Genomic DNA, 17,735 nt, shown 5'->3' with positions numbered 1-17,735 from the left:
CTCAGACTCTTTAGTTTTGAAAAAATTACCAACTAATAATGTTTTGTTGAGATAATTTACTTTTCTTCTTAAGATAAACCTGAAACTTTGAGTTTTACAAAAGCCCAAGCCTAAGCCCATTTGTATTTCAAATATTATTGAGTAAACTCATTGAAAAGAAAGGGAATAATGGTTAATAATTTAATATCTTCAATTGCAACAATTTCATTTTCAAGCTCCCAGTAATGACAAATCGGGCTCACTGTGAACAAGATTATTCAAATTTGATTTGATTCAAAACTCAAAAATGTACTTAAATTAGCTATTATTATTATTATTATGAGTTTTCTCAACTTTTTCTTCAAGATTTTTTTTTTTTTTGAACTAATGCTTTATTATAATTTCACAAAAGATTATGTCCTGACAGAACATAAAACTTAATATAGCAATCTTCATGCCATGGTATATCATGACACCGGTATATTGCTGCAACTCTATTTCCCTTGTGTGTGCATGTGTGTATAAACATATTGTCATTACTAGACACAGAGCAGCTGTATGTATGCACAGTTTCACTGGGACTACATGAAATCTGACATTCACCAACTTATAAATCAATAACACTGAGATCAATTGCATTTGTAATCATCTAAAAACAGCACTCACATTTAATTTTAGCCTCAGGGCTGTGAAGCGAAAGCAATTACTAAAGTGTTAAGTGAAGCGCAGGTGAAAGCTTTTCGCAACATAAAGAGTTGAGGTAAGCTGTTTTTACAAAGCAGTGACGTTTTGCATTCCCCATTCAGCAGCCCACCATGTGGCAGACCTACAGAGGCGGCTTGTCAGCCTGTCAGTCACAGCAACAGTGTGCCAGTGGGAAGTGAGTGCAACAATGGCCCTGGTCTGGTTAATGGGTGAGAGAAATAGCAGACAATCCTCATTTCTGTGCCTTAACACCACACTGTCTCTTGTCTGTCCTTTTCTTCTCATAGTCTCTACCACATTCTACCAACTCTCGCTCACTCAGTCTCCAAATCAGTTACCCCACCCCCGCCTGCCTGTTAACATTCATTTAAAAAACACACGCCACACACACACACACACTCACATTCCAATGCATAAGCATGAGAGAGTGACAGAGTGAGAGAGAGAGATCTCTAAACAGAGTGGAAAATCTGTTTGAAAGCAATGAATGTTTACCAGGTGGATCAATGGCCGGCTGATGTATCATTTAGTGAATTACAACAGTGCTGAGCTGCTGCTGCTGCTGCTGTTGCTGCTGTAACACCCGGAAACTTTCTGCCGTACTGTCCAAAGCCTTGCTTCCCCGACCCATCAGCACAAAACCACCAACTTTGCCATCAATGGGGGGCTCTTCCAGGTCATTATGAACAATACACATGCAGCTTTCACTTAAAAGTAAAACAATTCTACACACTGCTTTCTGAAACAGATGCTTTACTCTGTTTAAATGTCTTGGGGAGTTCTACTGCATGTGTGAAAAAAGTGTATAAAACCTTTCTTGGCTCCAGAAGAAGCTGCGCAAAGTCTGATAAACTGCCTAAAGTGATGTCACTTGAGGCAAATTTAAATCGGGCTGAAGACTACAATGAAGGTGAAAAAAATGTGGAGGTGTGGAGTTTCGAAAGAAGTGAATGTACCAGACCTCTGAAGCACGATCCTCATCTCTGCTTGAGGCTAGAGGCTTGAGGTTAAACTAGCTGTAGTCTTGTACAGACAGACCTATCTCCACACTGCTACTATAGGGTAAAAATGCTCTGGCTTGTTTGTATTTCACTCAACATTTGCTCACCAGGCAGTAAGCCCTGGTATAAAAATAACTAAATTACAGAAAAAGAAAAAGTAACAGCTTTTAGCTTGTTTACATTCATATAATTAGGAACCAGGTGGTAATTTGCTATTTTCAGAGTGTAGGTTGCTAGCTTGGAGGATGTTGTCTGAAAACACAGACAGCAGATGATGCCTCACCACCTGAAACAGGCAGCCAATGGCAGGCTTATACCCACAGTCTACATCCATGGAGTCAGACTAGATTAGTTGCAACAACCATAACACACCTGAATCTGCAGCTAAGTTGAATTGTGGGTAAAGTAGGTGGCAGGTTTCAAAAATGAAGAAAAATGTGTCATATACATAAAAGACAATATCTCAATATTTTTTCCATTGTCTATTGTCCATTGTAGACAGTAAACTTACAATATACTAGCAATATATTTTACTGACTTGCAATACATTGTATTGTTAAGATGTTGGTGGGTTTGCTTTGCAAATAGTTTGATGAGGGATGGGACATGTAAATGCCCAAACATTAAAATAAAACTGCTGATTAATTCATTCATACATAACACGTTAAACCTCCAGGCCACAATCACCTACATTATTAGTCAAACCACAGGAAATCAGCACCAGCCACCCGCTCAACACTGGTAAAATAAAGCGGCTGGTAGATGTTCACATTTTAAAAAGTTAATATCTCCTCCTGTAAAAACTACTCTCCTCAGGAAGTAACTATTAACTAATTAAAAGTACACAGTTACTGCTCTTCTTGTTGCCACTGTTAATGCAACTGCTTTTTAATACATTCTGATCAATAATTTCAGCAATTAGCACCACTAAACAGCCTAAAGTTACACTGTTGTGGCACCTTCAGGAGGGTATTCAATTCAATTTTGCTTTGAACCTCTTTTCATTCACAAGAAAATCTTTGAGTTCAACATACATTCAGTTTATTTTCTCATGTTTTGTTCATTTGCATGTGTCTAAGTAAAACAAAACATCTTTCTGACATTAGAAGAGGGAGGTCTGTGTCTGACCATTTCTGTAACTCTCCAAAATCACTGATCTGAAATTTACAAATACACAGTGAGCAATAATAATAATTAAAGTGCAACAATATGAATAAAAATAAAAATGTGTATTATTCCCAATTTAATTCAAAATTCAATTGTCATTAAACAGTCTGGATTGGACAACACATTGAACAAACCTGAACTAACATACTTCCTTCAACTGTTTTTCTTAAACACATTTATATTGTATATGTGTTTTGTATTTTTGTGTGTAAGTTACATTGATTTTCTGTAGGATCGTCTACTGACTTCTCACCTCTGCCCCCTCTGCTGAAAACAGATCCGTGTATGTCAGTCCTGTGGCTTCATCATCTAACTTTTTATCCCTGGAGCTTTTTCTTATCTCTTTTTCAAGCTTAACTATTCACCACTTGTTCATCTCTGTTCTTCACTGTCACATTTGGCTCTAGATAAGTGCATGGCTGAAACGCTGTATGTAATATACAGGCCTATTTTCTGTCATGTCTGTCAGGCTAATGTCAACAGAGAAGCAAAATTAGTGTCACACATGTTACCCAACCCACTCATGTTAAGAGCCATGTCTGGTGTCACAGCTGAAAGCTCCAAGCCAAAACACAAGGTAAGGACCCTCCCACAAAGAGTATTTATTCTTCCTAAGTAGCCTCTGTAACCTGGTGGGTTTGACCTTCAGTCCAGCGGTGGAGAAAAACATGACATATGGCCTAGTCTGCCCATCCACATGCCGACCCTGGATCTGGCCCAGTAGACCCCTGAGTAAAGTCAAATGAATGCATGTAAACATTTAGCCCCCTGCGCACTGTGCCGTGATCCCCTGCATGGGCTTAGGTGACCCCAGTCAACATCAATCAGACAGAACACAATGGGAAGAGGCGCACAGGGGAAAAACCGGGGTCAACCGCACTTTTAATAAGCAGACTCGGATGGCATTGTGGAAGCAGATCGGTCCTGTTCTCCCGACCGTGGGTAAGCTGGGCACTCCTGCCCCCTCAACCACAAGCGGCAATTATGAGGAACCCTCAATGCATAAGCTTTAGAGATGAGTGGATAATCTACTTGGGCGGATTTAGGACTAATCTGCCATTTTTGCTCTCCAAATCAAATCACAATGGGATACATATAGGGCTTATGCACTGATATGATGATTTCAAAGGATGGACAGAAGGAGGCCAATTCACAGAATGGCCACAGGAGTATTTGCAAGGATTTGGCAGGAATATGATATAACAGCAACAAGATCAAATGCTTTTTTTGGTTCAGTTTAGATAACCCAAATGGTAACCGCCTCCTACAAGAGTCCAGCACAAATTGTACGATGACAATCCATAACCTCTTTCTTACAGCTTAGCTAAGCTCTATCTCCCAGGAACATGCATCAAGTAAACAGACAGAGAATGACTGTTTTGACAGCTGCAGGGACAGCATTACCCTATTTCTCTGCTGTCTGAGATAAGAACTATCAGCAGAGTCGGAAACGCAGGACCTGGTCACGCCTTCCCTGCTCAAACACGCTGCAGTTATATTGTCATCCTGAGGTTTCTCAGTCTATCATTGCGGTAGAGCTAATGACAGTTACCAAACACTAACTCATGTGATCATGTCTGACTGTCAGCAGGAGCAGCGAGTCTGTGAAAGCGCTGGGTCTTCACGGACATAAACATATGCACACGCTCCCACACGTGTGAAAAAACATACACAAGCGGCACATGGCTAGATGGTGTGTATCCTCCGATGTGGGTGGCTGTCAGTTAAAGTCTCTCACTCTGACAGCCCTGGCCCCTCATTTCATTACCGCTCCTCCTCTCTGCCAGACACTTACAATCCCATTACCTTCTACAGATCAGCTCCAGCCCGAGCCAGAGCCTCCCTAGACAGGCACAAACCCATTGATTCAACATCTGAACCGGCAAACAGCAAGGGCACAGACACAAGAAGTCCCAGATTCACAGCCACGCAATCAATGAGGAAGGGAAGCGCGAAAGTCTTCAAAGCAAATCCAGACAAGTTATATCAGTCATATTCTGTCACCAAAGATTACAAGGGGATTTTAAATATAACTGAGCTCCTTAAATAGACAGAGAAGAGATTACTGCAATATTCTGAGTGTTGATGCAGGAGACTGAATGACACAGAATGAACAATTTCTAACTAAATCCCTCCACAATGACGGCAATATGTTTTCAAATCTTCAAATTATAAAGACTGAATCAATAAATGAATCCTCTTTTAATACATGTGTGAACATTATGGAGATGAACACTTGAATGATCCTCCATTGCTCCTTCTTTACCCTGAGGAAATGACACGAGGCTATGAAAGAGTACGAGGCAATCACTTGGTGACTGAGGTTTGAGACCACAGTTGTCCACAAGCATCCTTCAAAACTGCTGAAAATAGATGTCCTCAGCTGCTCCACAGCCATATTCACCCAGGCTTACTACTACACCAACCCCCCTATATGAAAAGGCCTGAGGCCTGCAGGGTTTCTGCAGGTTTCAAGTTAAATTTCATACTTTTAAAGACCTTTTTCAGACTAAATGTCATTTAAGAGCTATTTCATGTCAATACTTGGGAAAAAAAACTACCAAGGATATGAAGCAAAATCCAGGAAGTCCGGGAATGACTTGTTAAGTTAATTTTTTATGTTTGCTCTAATGCATTTATACCCTAATACCCCTTTTCTTTACACATGCCGCATTGGCTTGACTTGGTTTGACTCAGTGCATCAACCCAGCATGGCAAGGATTTGCATCTCAACTACGACAGGGCTACCTGCTTGTAGTTGTGTCTGTGAAGACAAGCTTTGCTCACCCAGCAGCTGTAAAACTGTGAATAAACATTTAATTTCCTAGAAATTCTTCACAATAAAAGTCCCCTGGTTATTTTGCTATTCAAAAGCTTTTACTATGAAGCAGCACAATCAGGAAATGCTGGGATTTTCCCTTAGCAGTAACTACAGCTGAAAGGGACATGACAGTAAAATAATGCAGCACGGCAATACAGGAGAGAAACTTCAAAGTTCAAACCAGAGATTCACTTTGAAGCTAAAAACTAAGACTAAGAGCTGAACACACAGATGCAGCTCAGCACAATAAAAGTGTTAATGGAAATGCAAACCAGCGTGGCACAGTTTGACTCAACGCAGCCAAAAATGCCAAAGGAAAATCCCCGAAAGTTCCTAATTTGAGTGTTTTCTCTCACTATGTATGGCAGGCTTCAAAGTTGTTATTTTCAACAGGCTTTCATCGAGCACTAAATCCACCATTCACAAGCCAGATCTCACTGACTTTTTATGGTAAGCAACATTAACAGATGAAAGGAGACACTACGTTAGCACAGAGATCTGATCTTCCATCGGGAATGCCTTAAGTGATTAGAAACCACTGCACTTTTCTGAACAAGTAGTGTACATCAGAAATGGACATAATCATCTGACTGGACAGGCCACTTTAGCATGTCTTTTACCCCCTAGACCTAGAACGAATGTCTTCCAATCCATTGTAATTTACAGAGCTATACAGGATGGAACTCTTTACACCAAATCACGTCTAAAAACATACACCAGAACCGTTTTTTAAAAAAAAAACATTAAAAGAGTACTTAAAACATTAAAATGCATGAAGAAACACTTGGTATTTTGTGTTGTTTGTAGTGTTTTATGATTTGAAAATGTACTTTTTAAGCTATGTGTTGTTGCTGAATGTATATAATGTATAACGTTTTTGTAAACTGATATCTGTGTTGGACTCAAGAGGACTAACTGACGTATTAACATTAGCTAAGAGGGGTCCTAATACACTAACAACCTAACAAACGCACAACATCACAGCACACTAGCTGGGTGTGCTAAATCAAATTATGACCTGGCTACACAGGTTGCATTAGTGGTTATTGGTTCCATATTGTTTTTGTTTCATAGTCGTTGCAGTGTCATCAATACAAATCTTGCTCCAAAACACAATCAGAAGTGAGGATTAAGTTAAAGGTAGAATAAAAAGGATTTATCCGTTGCCATTTGTAAACGCACTAGAAAGACAGCTGATTCTTGAGTTGCATTCCCAAGACATCAAATACTAACATTTTGGGTTGGTAAAGCGTCCCAAGTACAGCAAAATTATGACAAAATAAGAAGGTATAAGCAAAGGGCAGGGGCTCTGAAGATGCAGTGGGCTAAAATTCCTAATATTGGATTTTTGAGATTTTTTAGAGGCCTACGGACACCCTGCCATGCTGCAGGGTATTATTCAGTATTTATGATTGTGTTAGTAAGAAAAAGGAAGGTAGAAAGAAAGAAATCAAACTCTTTGCATTTGCATTTGCAGGGAAATGAAAGAGTGAAGACAAGAGATGGAGGAAAGGAAAAGGAGAGCGGGAAGCAGCAGCAACAACATGTTGTTGGAAAGCAAATAATGCACTGAGAGAAAATTCCCAACTAACATAAGCTGCTGTGTTCCTGCAGGCTTTCTTTCGCCTCTCCCTCCTCCTCTCTCTCCTCCCCGCCCCCACACCGCCAGCTCTGCCTCCTCTCTGGACCGTGGCCGAGTGTCCATGCCCCGAGTGCGCTCACTGGAGCACAGGGCCCTACAAGAATGGAGCCTATTCAACAGCCTGCCTCCAGATGCTCGCCAAAACAGTCCTCCAGGCTACAGCAGGGAGCAGAGAGCAGGAAAGGGAGATAGGAATCTGATAGCCTATCATTAACAGCCCAAATAAATTGAAGGAAAAATCTCAGGCTGAACCACTGCTCTTAGTCATGATGTTTATAGGTGATAGTCTTTACTGTTTTGTCTCCTGTGTGATTTCAAAGACCTGTTGTGCCTCGCCAGAGAGGCTGTTTGTTGTTACAGATAAATTGTCTAATGTGTCACTTTGATTCACAGGCACTGGCCTCAAATCCCAAGTGAGGCACGATCCATGTAAGAGCACCATGTGGGAGTTTCTCTTCAATATAAACTAATCTCACATCTTATGTAACATCCATCCTGGATTCTTTTTTTTTTTTGCATTCAGGTGTAGCATATGTCCTAGAGTTTATAAAACAATATAAGAATGCAACATCTCTGATTACTGGCTTTCTGAAAATTACAGAATCAAGGACAAAACACTAAACTCACAAAGATCTCTCCCTTACGTAGCTTTTTATGTGATGCAATGTAAAGAAGAGTCCGAGGCACGAATCAATGCAATATTAATGTATCAATCAGCACCAAGTTATCAAGCAGCGGCTGAGAGAACAGCGTTGCAGCCCCTGTAAGCATGACCCTTAGCTACATGATCCCTGCACCAAAATTCCCATCTTCTCTTAGTGATAACATATATATCGAATATAGACTCAAACATTTATACCACTGCTCCCCAGGGGTAAACCAGGAGGAGAATTGTGAGTATGAGTTGTGATGTACTGTGGGTGTGTGTATGCGTACATTTCCCCAAGGATCCGGCACATTCCTTATAAATTCTATATTACTGCACCATCCCAAACATGCTACTGCAGCGTTCTTCAACAAACCATATGGATCAAATATTTGTTTTTTGTTTTTCTTTCCATCAGTGCCTTTACCTCATTATGTCAGGAATCAAGATACAAGAGCAGAGTGCTTCAGGCTTGGGAACCACATTGTTTGTTTTCTTTTTTATGAAGCTAAATGATGGAAATGTATCAGTATTGTATAATCTATCTACAGCTCCCTCCCTGCTTTTGAAAGCAAAATGTAGTTGACAAAGATTTGTCAGGTTGTTAATTATTGAGATTTAAATTATCATTACTAACTAAATATCAATTACTATCATAACTATTTGAGACCTAAAAACAAGGTTTCAAAAGAGGATGTGAAACTATACACTGAAGGTTATTGTGAGAGGCTCCTCAACATGAGCGCACAGGAAACCTCCCTGCAGCGCTACGGTCAAGTCTGACACCTAGTGGCCAATGCCTATAAATACACCACATACAGAAACTCAAAAATTAAAAGCAAGACTTAATATCTATAAAGTAAGCCATTAATAAAATAAAAAGGTGACTTTGTTCAGCTTACAGGTTGCTGCCTATTTTTAACCATATCCTGGTGTTGTTTAATTGTTCACTAGACAGCAATGACATCAAATGCCTTGACAGGATCTGAACAACCGCTGTAATGAGACAAAGTTGAAGACTGAAGATAGTGGACAAGAAAAAAATCTTACCTTGAGATGGAAAAGGTTCAGTCGTCACCGTGAGCAGTCAGGTGTAGCAACTGTCCTGATCACAGGCGAAGCTCTGTTTAACTGTGAACATCGAAGATAATATAATCTCAATAGTCTATTTCTCATTTTTTCATGACGGCTACTCCTTATGTTTTGTAGAGAGAAGTCAGACAAGCCGAATAACTTTACTGAAAACAATGTTTGAAAAAATGACGCAGCTACACACTTGAGAATCCATGAATTGTCTACCTAACAGGGTGAATCAGGTCATTTTATCTCTCTACAATTATTCATTACACTACATAGTATACTCTTACAATCTTAACCAAACAGCAGACTAACAAACCATAGTGCGATGATACTAGAATCAGAAGTAAATCACTGAAAAAAACTTGAGCTTGACTACAACTAGCCTTTACTTACATGGTTCAACTGGGCTGAGTGGAGCTCTTTGGAGGCTGGAAGGGGATGTCATCTTAGTTTTGTACTCTGCAGAACATCCTGACCTGTCCATAAAAGTTCTGTCCTGGAGATACTAAAAAAAAACCTAAACTGCCCTAAAAAGTATACAGCAGCAACAGATTAGAAATCTTCTTTTTTGCACATGCCACTAATATTCCTGGTCAATAGACACATCTGTAAGTAATCTAACAATGTCAAGCTAGTATTTGTCTCTTCGAGAAATGCTTAGTTCTGAGACTAAAATAATAATTTATGCAAATCTCTCAAAAAATGGTTTGGCAATATTTTGGCAAAGCTAAAATTAAGGACATACCTTTTTATGCATATCTCATTCATCTAGAGGCCAAATATCTGTATTCACACAGTTGAGAGCTGCTTTTCTTCCTCTGGCCAGTGAGGTTGGAGGTCAGTTCAAACGTTTTGTGGAAAAGCAGCCCAGTGGTCCAGTGACAAGTATGTCGCATTTTCTTTTCTTTTATACTGTAAAACTTGTGAGTGAGTTAATTGCTCATGAAATGGCTCAACCCCTTCATATTCTGATGTACAGATGAGCAACTCTGTCTGCTGTTTGCAGGCCTGCAGCCTGTCCTGTGCTGTACTGATGGTGCCTTGTAGGCCCATGTGTGCTGGTCATTATAACACACATGACACAATAAGAAAAAAAAAATCACTCATTCATTCTGTCAAAGAGTGACAGTCAGTGTCTGTGTGTTTGTCCCCATTGGGTTTGTAAGTTAAGGGTCATATGCCTTAACAAGCATGTAAAATTGCCTAAATTATTCACATATTTGTGCACAACTACACATGCACATCTGTTTTTAATTTACTCAGTAAATTAAAATTTTGTAGTCATCTGGTACACATGAATCTAAAGCAGGATCAGCTTCGGGCACCTGCTAGGACCGAAAATAGACCCGCACGTTATTAAAAATGTCCACCACGGTTTCACAAACTCCGAGGAGATGTCTTTAGAAGTTTGGTTTGCACAGCTGTCCGCAACTCACGTTCAATTTAAAATGATCAGAAAACATAAGATGGATATTTTTGCTTGAAAGGAGATATACAACATTGATCACCGATCGACTACTTATCAACTAATCTTTTGAGATAGTGCTAGTTTGGGCATCCTTCTAATAGCTAGCTAACGGTGGTTAATGTCACTGCCATCACATTTGGTCCAGACAAGAGAACAAGCTATCATTATCTTAGTCAGTTGACTAGTTAAGTGACTAGCATTAAATGTTACAGTTACCTAGCTAGCTTTAACATGTGCTCGCTATACATTTTTACTACCTGTGGCTGACGTTGTTTAAGTCCATAATGCCCTCACTCTAAAAATCTGTCTCAGTGCTCACAAACTAACATGACGCCATACGCGTGGCAGCTAGCTTAGCTTAGCTTAGCTTATCTTACATCATTAGCGCTGACGTTAGCGTCGCAGGTAAGTCTATCTGCCAGGTGCATTAGGGAGATACTAGGATGGCTAAGGCATGTATTTTCGTGCCTTACCGAGACAACTCAAACCAACGAAGGCAACGAGCACTAGGGCCGGTCAGAGCTTCGCCATCCTGTGGAAAAAATGCAGACTGTACTACAGGACACGCCCACTACACGATGACACGCCCCCCAAACTATCACAGTTTGGTTCCGTGTAGTCGGCAAAACTCTAGGCGGTGAGTCGTGAGGTGATCCTATTTCAAATACAAAATCTAAGAAAAAACTAAGGTGCTCCATCTTCTGATGAAATAATACTGAATTTATTCTTAAAGCAGGCAAACAAACAGACCAGTGTAATCTCATGAACCCCATAAAAATAACATGCCAAAAATGTGGATCTGCAATACAATAATTCCCTTCATTTCCTTAATTGAATTAATTGATAGTATTTGAAGTAGTTTTCATGTATTTTGAACCATTGGCTTGTTCAATTATCTTTCAGTTCATCAGATTTTATAATTTATTAGCGTCTGTTGGATGTTTTGAGGATTTTCTATATTTTCAATTTTTTTTGGTGTGGTATGTGTATGGGGCTAATGCTGTTATTTTAGCGCCCTCTACAGGTTATGTTATGTACAAGAACGGCGCCCATGGCTGAATATAACTTAGACTAATTATATGTTTGTTAGACCCTGATGAAGACCCAGACTCAATACACACTCCTCTGTTTTATTTCTTATGCTCTGAGAATGAAAAATAAATTATAATTATTATTTCTCTAGAAGGCGGAGTACCTTGTTTTTTTTTGTCTGCAAAGATATCTTGGATTTTGTATTTTTGTACTTTCACCTGTGCCACTTAAGAGCACCTGTCAGATCAGCCAGTAAGTAGTAAAGATGTAATGAATTAAATGAAAAATGAATCATTTTGTTTTTGCACAGAACTTAATCAGCTTGACCTGTCCAGGGTCCCAAAAATAGCAATCAATGGACAGGATCGTAGATGTATTTCTGTTATGGTGACATTATATTAAAGTAGCTGCATCAAAGACTGAGTAACCATGGGCAGAAAAACATGAAGATGCTGAAATCACAGCTTTCTCTCCCAGTCAGTCCTCGTTTTAGTGTTTCAGTGATTACAACAATCTAAAATGCAATTACAAATCTCTGAAATGATCCCTCTTTGTTATAAAAGTAAGCAAACCATGTCCTGATTATTGAAGGAGGAACATAAGAAAATCAGTGTGTAACTTGGAAGTGCCAAAGAAATTGGCCATAAGAGTTGCTTTGTTGACGTCAGACAACATGAAAACATTTCTTCACACCTGCCACTGTCTGCGAAAGTGGGAGTGGGGCTCTGACCTTTGACCTGTTTGGAGAGCACACGCCAGTCTAGCTCAGATGTAATCAGGACCACTGTAATGAGGAGGAGGGGCATCATGTGGGGGAGGTGACCCCTATGTCACAGTGGAACACCTGCTGTCTTTATAAAGTGACAGAAATGATCCGTCCTCACTGTCTAGTCCCAGTGTATCATCAAGGAGTAGAGGGGATTCTCCGTAACTTCATCAATATTACCCTGCATGTGCTCCAGACAACCAAGAACAGAACTTCATTGGACACGTGTCAGCGTTCCCCAAGGTGAGTTTTTTATTGAGGCCTAAACTAACCTTAACAATTTCAACCACTGTATATATTTGTCAGGGCTTTGAACAAACTTTTTGAATTGTTTTCTTATTTAATTTAGCAGGATAATCATTGTGTTTGTTTGTTTGTTTGTTTGTTTGTTTTTTTGGATTATGTGTTGACCAGGTGACGCGATAATGAGCCCACACCTGTGGTGTGTGTTGGTCCTGTTTCTGTGTTCGTACAGTAAAGAGATGGTTGTGGATAAAACCAGACCGACAGGGTGTGTATGAAGTCTCTTTCTGAATAATTGAATACTGGCATGTTCATATACAAGCAGCACTTTTCAATTTTGAGTGACTAAGCAAAATAGACACATTATGTGAAATCAATATTTGACATAAAATGAAAACCAATTTTGTCCATTTTTCTCTTTATAAATTTAATGCAAACTGTGGTCATATATGTTCATGAATTAATAATAATACAAAATCATTATGAAATATGTGTGTGTTGCTGAATCTTCCTACATTGTTGTAGTTTTCTGTTTCCTCATTTGTTTCTTATCTGATGTGCTTTTATGTTTTGTTAAATTTGTGATGTACGGGAAATGTCATTTCTTTTCCTGTAATCGTTGAGATCATGATTACGTTTCATTGTTTAATTTACTTATTACTGTTATTGTCTATTTGTACAAAATATATGCACAACTGAACACTGAAATTAAATGCTGTCTGTACATTAAAGAATTTCAACTCATCATCACTGCTTTTCTTAGATGGTATTCACGTCAGACGGAAAAAGGACAAAACATCGTCCAAAACTTCAGAAGGCATTCAGACGGGACGTTCACCAGCGATTTCACCCGCTATCTTGACAAAATTAAGGCTAAAGATTTTGTGGAGTGGCTGGCAAGCACCAAACAAGAAGGGTGAGCTGAAAAGCATGTAAACCAAAGTTTCTGCGTTGATAATGGAGTTATAGGACTGTGAGAGGGCAAAAGATGTTAAAGTGTTTTACTGCAGATTGCATAGAAATGCAGAGAAGAAGAAGAGCAGTGAAGATGTCATGTTAGTCAAATATTTCCACTAGAGCTGCAACGATTAGTCAATTAATCGATTAGTTGGCAACTGTTAAATTGATTGACAACTATTTTAATAGTTAATTGCTAGAGTCATTTTTTTAAGAGTTCAAATTCTGATTTAAGCATCTCCAATGTGAATATTTTCTGATTTCTTTAGTCTTCTATGACAGTAAACTGAATATCTTTGGACTGTGGAGAAAATAAGTTGTTGCTGTAGGGCTATTGGTCAATTTTTATATATGTATGTGGATTTAAATATTTAACAGATGAAAATGATTAAAAAGAGCTACCAATTTTGTTGATGCAGCAGTTCAGTTATTTTAAAAACAAAGCATTTTTTAAAGTTTCCTGAAAAGTAATTGGTTTCTGTCCAACAGTGGCAAAGACATTTAAGGATGTAATCTTGAGCTTTGGAAAACACTGATCAGCATTTTTAAAAAAACAAACTTTTTTCTGACATTTTATGGACCAAACAACTAATCAATTAATCAAGAAAATGACTGATGGATATATCAATAATCAAAATCATTGTTAGTTCCCAATAATAACTTCTACTTTTACCAAGAGTGTAGAGTGACTGAACATTTTTGTGTAATTTTGAATCAAAGTTAAAACAGATCACATGTTGTGTCAGTATTTCGAGTTAATTGGGTGCATCTTTGTTTTGTTTACCTTCTAATATATTAATTCACTTGCAGATGTCATGAAGACCAGCTCCAGACTGCAGCAGAGACTTAAGACACCCTGGATTACACGTATTGTTTATTTTATTTGTTTATTTTATTCATTCTGATGTCCCAGACAAAAGGTATATTTGCACCTGACAGATTCCATAATAAGCAATAAACTGGAGAAATATAGCCAAGATGTTCTCATCATCTGTAAGTACTCACATGTTGAAATGTCTGAATCATTTTATCATATCATCTACAGGCTTAGTGTTTTGGGTTTTTTTTTTTTTATTTTAGAAGAAAATGCACAGTCATGTTCAGATACCCACTCACACAGAGAGTGCTTTTGGGTCTTATTTTGATTTTTGAGTATGAATAAACTAAGAAGCAAGATCAATCAGCTGAATCAATTAATCAATTTAGGACATTTTTTCAGGATGCATTATGATCTGTATACCTTTGATGGTGCAGTGCAAAGAAATGTTTTTTCAAATTATTTAAGATTTAGAATAAAATCTCATAAAGCAGTAATGTTTTTTCGATTGATGTTGGATACTGTTGATGCTGCGTAAAGGATATGAAAAGGCAAGGCAGTAAAAGTTACACTTTTCATACATGCACAGGGCTGACCAGAGGTGGGTGCTGTTGTTCAGCAAATCAGGAATCCAACAGCTCAGGCTCATTTGGAAAACCTTTAAAAAAAAAAAAAAAAAGGCAATGTGTGGGTGTAAAGGCATCTGTTTTGTTTCCCTTTGCAGTGCAGACTGTATATAGCATGCACTTTGTTCACACAAATTTACATCGTTGCACAATAAGGTTATGCAATGAGGCAGGCAGAAAATACATAAAGTAATGTAGTTAAAATTTAGTGGATGGAGGAGGAGGGTCTGGTGGACTCTAGGAGGTGGTGGTGTAGGATTTTATGTATAGATGATAGGAATGGGAATTGGGGGGTGGGGGGGGGGGGGGGGGTTACGCGTCTGCCTCGTTTCCCATTGAGAAATGTGAGTTGTGTGAGGGTGCAGCTGTGGTGGGGGCTCTTGGCTTCTGGCCATTTCCATGATGGAGAGCTCCCTCTTTGGGCTTGGTCCTCCCTGGGGAGAAAGGGAGGACCGGGGTAGGAGGGGGAGAAGGAGGGAGGAAGGGAGGGAACACCAGCAGAGCACAAACACAACCCTCTGATCTCAGTCAAGGGTTGAAATGGGATCAGATAGTAGGAAAACCCCCTTTTACTGCCGGCTATTCGCACTTCTACTGCCTGTCTGACATTTAGCAGCGGGACTGCAGCAGAGAAACAGGACAGAGATGAGCAATGTAATCCAAGAGATGGGTGAAGGGTCTTTGTAAATGATGCATGTCTCTCATTAGTGATTAAAGCACAATATTCAGTGTCACTGTCAGGTATATAAAAAGGAAAAAAAAAATCTCCTTAAAAACCTAATCATGGCAAAGGAAATACTGTTTAATTGTTATATTTAGCCACAGTGGTCCACCCACAGAGAAACCACATGCTATGTGGCAACAGACTTCAGAGGAAGGGAGGTGGGATGAGAGAGGAGGAGGAGGGGGAGGAAGAGGAGGAGGAGGAGGAGAGGGGAGTGTAGGTGTGGCTGTCTGCGAATTAGGTCGAGCTCCTCCGCACACTAAACACATTTTTATGGCTCGGTTTGTTAGCCCCACGACAACCGCCATGCATAGCGCTGTCCTCTTTCCATCCAAACCCGCCCAAGGAGCCTCAGAGCCGGGCAGAGGCTGCTCGTTCTCCCGCCTCCTCCAGCACCGCGGACAGCTCCTCTCTGCAGAGTGCGGAGCATCAACACCGGCTGCCGACGGCGTTTTCACCGCTTTCTCTCAGATGTCCTCAACGTGCCTAATTTTAGGATGAAATGTCCTTATTTTTGGTGTGATTTTCTTTTCTTTCTTTTTTTTTTTCTTTGAGCGTGGGAGCCGGTCTCCAAGGCAGCCGTGCATGGTGATGGAGGCACTGGGCCAAACTGGGAGTGTGCTGCTGACTCAGCCTCGACTGCTGCATTAATTTATCTGCACTGCAGTGCTCCACCACCACCTCCCATCCCCTTCTCTTTTTCCTTACCTCCCTCCCTCCCTCCCCCTCCCTTTCTGGCTCCCTCCTCCCATCATCCCTGCACTCTCACACAGAAACGTCCTGGAGCATGGCAGTGGGATGAGTTGGAGGGGTGGTCAACAGTCAATAAGGAGCATGTTCCCATTGCCTACATGTGTATAGGATGGATAGCAGAGGGACACATAGATTTGGAAATATCATACAATAAATCCAGGGAGATGGAGGAAGCGTGGGGGAGTCATAAAAGAGTCCATGTGACTCCAGGGAGGGAGACAGAATTTTGTAATGTGACAAAAAAAGAAAAGGGAGGAGTGAGAGAAAGGGAGGATGCTCCATGGAGAATTTGCCTTCTATTCAGTGTCTGAGGAAAACTCATCATTTACATACAATTCCACCTACTCTCCAAAAAGGATTTCTTACCCTCCTCCTCTCTTCTGCAAACCGATGAGAAAAGCACAAACAGATCAATAATACCCACCCAATATGGTAACTTCAGCCCCCGTTCTTCTGAGGTTGTGAGGTTATGGGGCTCCTTGACTGTAATATCATACCTCCAGGCTATTTACTTTATGGTGGACCACAAACAAGAGCATCACAGTGCAGATGGACTGCATAATAATGGGGGTATAGTCCATCTTCTGCCTGTGAGGGGGATGTTAACACGGGGCTCTTAACAAATTCAATAAGTCCATTACATTTGAAAGGCTGCCTTTCACGACCCTGTTACCACAGCGCCACTCAGCTCCATTTCACAGGATGTTTTGTAATCCACTTGCATCCACATACAGCACCACAAAAGTAAAATAATATGCACAAAATGGTGACCACTACTTAAAGTGGACACAATGAATCTGAAATAAGCCTGAAGGAAAGTGCAAGAGAATCCTAAAAGGCTCTGCCGTGTCAGAATGTCTTTGAAATAGGAGCTAAATATCTTTACACTGGGTTGCACCAAAAATTATTTTTATCAAGAGTAGTTTTAATCAGTTTAGCAAAACTAGGTTTAACATGAGTGAACCCAGATTTAATATAAGGCAGAGCACTGTTGCACAATTAAAAAGCTATCTGTTTAGTAAAGCCAATTTTAGTGATGTAAACTGGAACTTAGTGTAATCAATATGGAGATGCTTGCTTACCTAAATTAAAAAAAAAAAAAATAAAAAATCCATGTCATGTTGGGATCTAGCAAGTATAAAAGAGGGGAAAATGTTGCACTTCCCTGGTTCTGTATTCCTTTACAAAATGTTACATTGTTTGTTTGTTAGTTAGATAAAAGTAAAAAAAACAAAAAACAAACAAAAAACACAAAAAAACATTGTTTGCTAGTTGGCTAAAATGTTTTATAAAAAGTTACATTGTTCA

At 39.7% G+C, this 17,735-nt stretch overlaps 2 protein-coding genes across 2 annotated transcripts in view; one reads left to right on the top strand and one right to left on the bottom strand.

The window, feature by feature from the left end:
* The window catches only part of fignl2 (fidgetin like 2), a 63,144-nt gene extending 52,928 nt beyond the window's left edge, over window positions 1-10,216 (bottom strand). The window contains exons 1-3 of the mRNA XM_084721251.1: window positions 9,835-10,216; window positions 9,435-9,469; window positions 9,012-9,092 (exon numbers count right to left, since the gene is read on the bottom strand). The gene's annotated coding sequence lies outside the window, so the exon portion shown is untranslated. The remainder of the gene's footprint in view (window positions 1-9,011; window positions 9,093-9,434; window positions 9,470-9,834) is intronic.
* Window positions 10,217-12,463: 2,247 nt separating this feature from the next.
* Window positions 12,464-13,470, top strand: LOC146325315 (pro-glucagon-like). Its single transcript, XM_084719866.1, has 3 exons — window positions 12,464-12,550; window positions 12,722-12,818; window positions 13,314-13,470. Exons 1-3 carry the CDS (start codon window positions 12,493-12,495, stop codon window positions 13,468-13,470), a joined length of 312 nt encoding a protein of 103 aa, XP_084575992.1. The 5' UTR covers window positions 12,464-12,492.
* Window positions 13,471-17,735: the final 4,265 nt, after the last annotated feature.

This window comes from Lutjanus erythropterus, chromosome 6, assembly GCF_056507025.1.
Source record: "Lutjanus erythropterus isolate fLutEry1 chromosome 6, fLutEry1.hap2, whole genome shotgun sequence".
NCBI classification, from domain to species: domain Eukaryota; kingdom Metazoa; phylum Chordata; class Actinopteri; order Lutjaniformes; family Lutjanidae; genus Lutjanus; species Lutjanus erythropterus.
The sequence above is the reverse complement of the archived record's forward strand: the minus strand, read 5'-3'. Positions and strand labels throughout refer to the sequence as shown.